The sequence below is a fragment of the Atta colombica genome, unplaced genomic scaffold (assembly GCF_001594045.1).
Source record: "Atta colombica isolate Treedump-2 unplaced genomic scaffold, Acol1.0 scaffold12, whole genome shotgun sequence".
NCBI lineage: Eukaryota > Metazoa > Arthropoda > Insecta > Hymenoptera > Formicidae > Atta > Atta colombica.
Genome location: NW_017259206.1, coordinates 2,775,988 through 2,777,070, shown reverse-complemented (window position 1 = coordinate 2,777,070; position 1,083 = coordinate 2,775,988). Strand labels below are relative to the sequence as shown.

Genomic DNA, 1,083 nt, shown 5'->3' with positions numbered 1-1,083 from the left:
ACATATAAAATTATAAATAAAATTTTATCTTGAATTCTATAATAAATTATAAATATCGTATAAAATATTTTTATTTTATAAAAATTATGTAAAAATAATATTAATTTCAATTACTGAATGTTGATTACGAATATAAAAATGTAATTACTGTTATTGTGTATATTAAGGTTCATGAAGAATTTTCTGATGACGTAATACCTGTTGAGCTTTGGGTAAGACAATCTAAAATACCAGGACCGTTAGCACCAACTAAGATAGAAATAAATTCTATCAACCGAATGTTGGTGGAGAAGGGTGTTGCTTTACCCATTAAGGAGTAAGAAATTAATTCAATATTTAATTTATTTATAAAAAAGAACCCTTAATTTATATGTAATGTTTGAATTATAATTTTTAATTCAACTCAATAGCTACTTTGCAAACGCAGACTCAATTCTCGCAGAAGAATTTAAACAGCAGTTGGAGATTAGTCATTGGGTGCCGAACGAAGAAAATGTTAAATGGTTGGACAAAGATCCGACTAAAGATGAATTGGATATTACTACGACATCATGTAAGCCATGGCAAGATAGATCTAAAATTAAACTAGAGTTAAACGGTTTAATTTCTTCAGCTACGATGACTAAACACAAGGTTTGCGATTCGACAAATCGTGAAGGTTCGGTAAAGTTCTCAGACTGGTTGCCACCAATCGAAATCACGGAAGAAGTATTTCACGCTATAACGACATATGTGGATGTTAAATGCATGGTGTACTTACATTCTAAGAAATACAGTACGTTATCTTTTGATTATATGTATAGTAATTATTAGGGATACATTAGATCATAAAATTATCGAATACCGGATATCGAATACATTGAATATCCGGATAGAATATAACATCGAATATCTGATATCCGATCAGATATCTGAGAAGGCAGTTTTTTTTAATTGGATATCTGACATTTTCTGGATATCCAACAGGATTCCGGAAAAATGACTTAAAAAAAATCTGTACATAAAAAAATTAGAATTTTGCAATGTATATCATATAATATAATATTATAGCATTATGAATATGCATACTTATATATATATATA

The 1,083-nt window shown here is 28.3% G+C and overlaps 1 protein-coding gene across 1 annotated transcript in view; it reads left to right on the top strand.

The window, feature by feature from the left end:
• The window catches only part of LOC108694448 (RING finger protein 17-like), a 211,676-nt gene that overhangs the window by 208,050 nt on the left and 2,543 nt on the right, over nucleotides 1-1,083 (top strand). Inside the window, exons 17-18 of the mRNA XM_018203958.1 lie at nucleotides 168-316; nucleotides 411-775. Of these exons, the coding sequence (XP_018059447.1) occupies nucleotides 168-316; nucleotides 411-775 (514 nt within the window). The remainder of the gene's footprint in view (nucleotides 1-167; nucleotides 317-410; nucleotides 776-1,083) is intronic.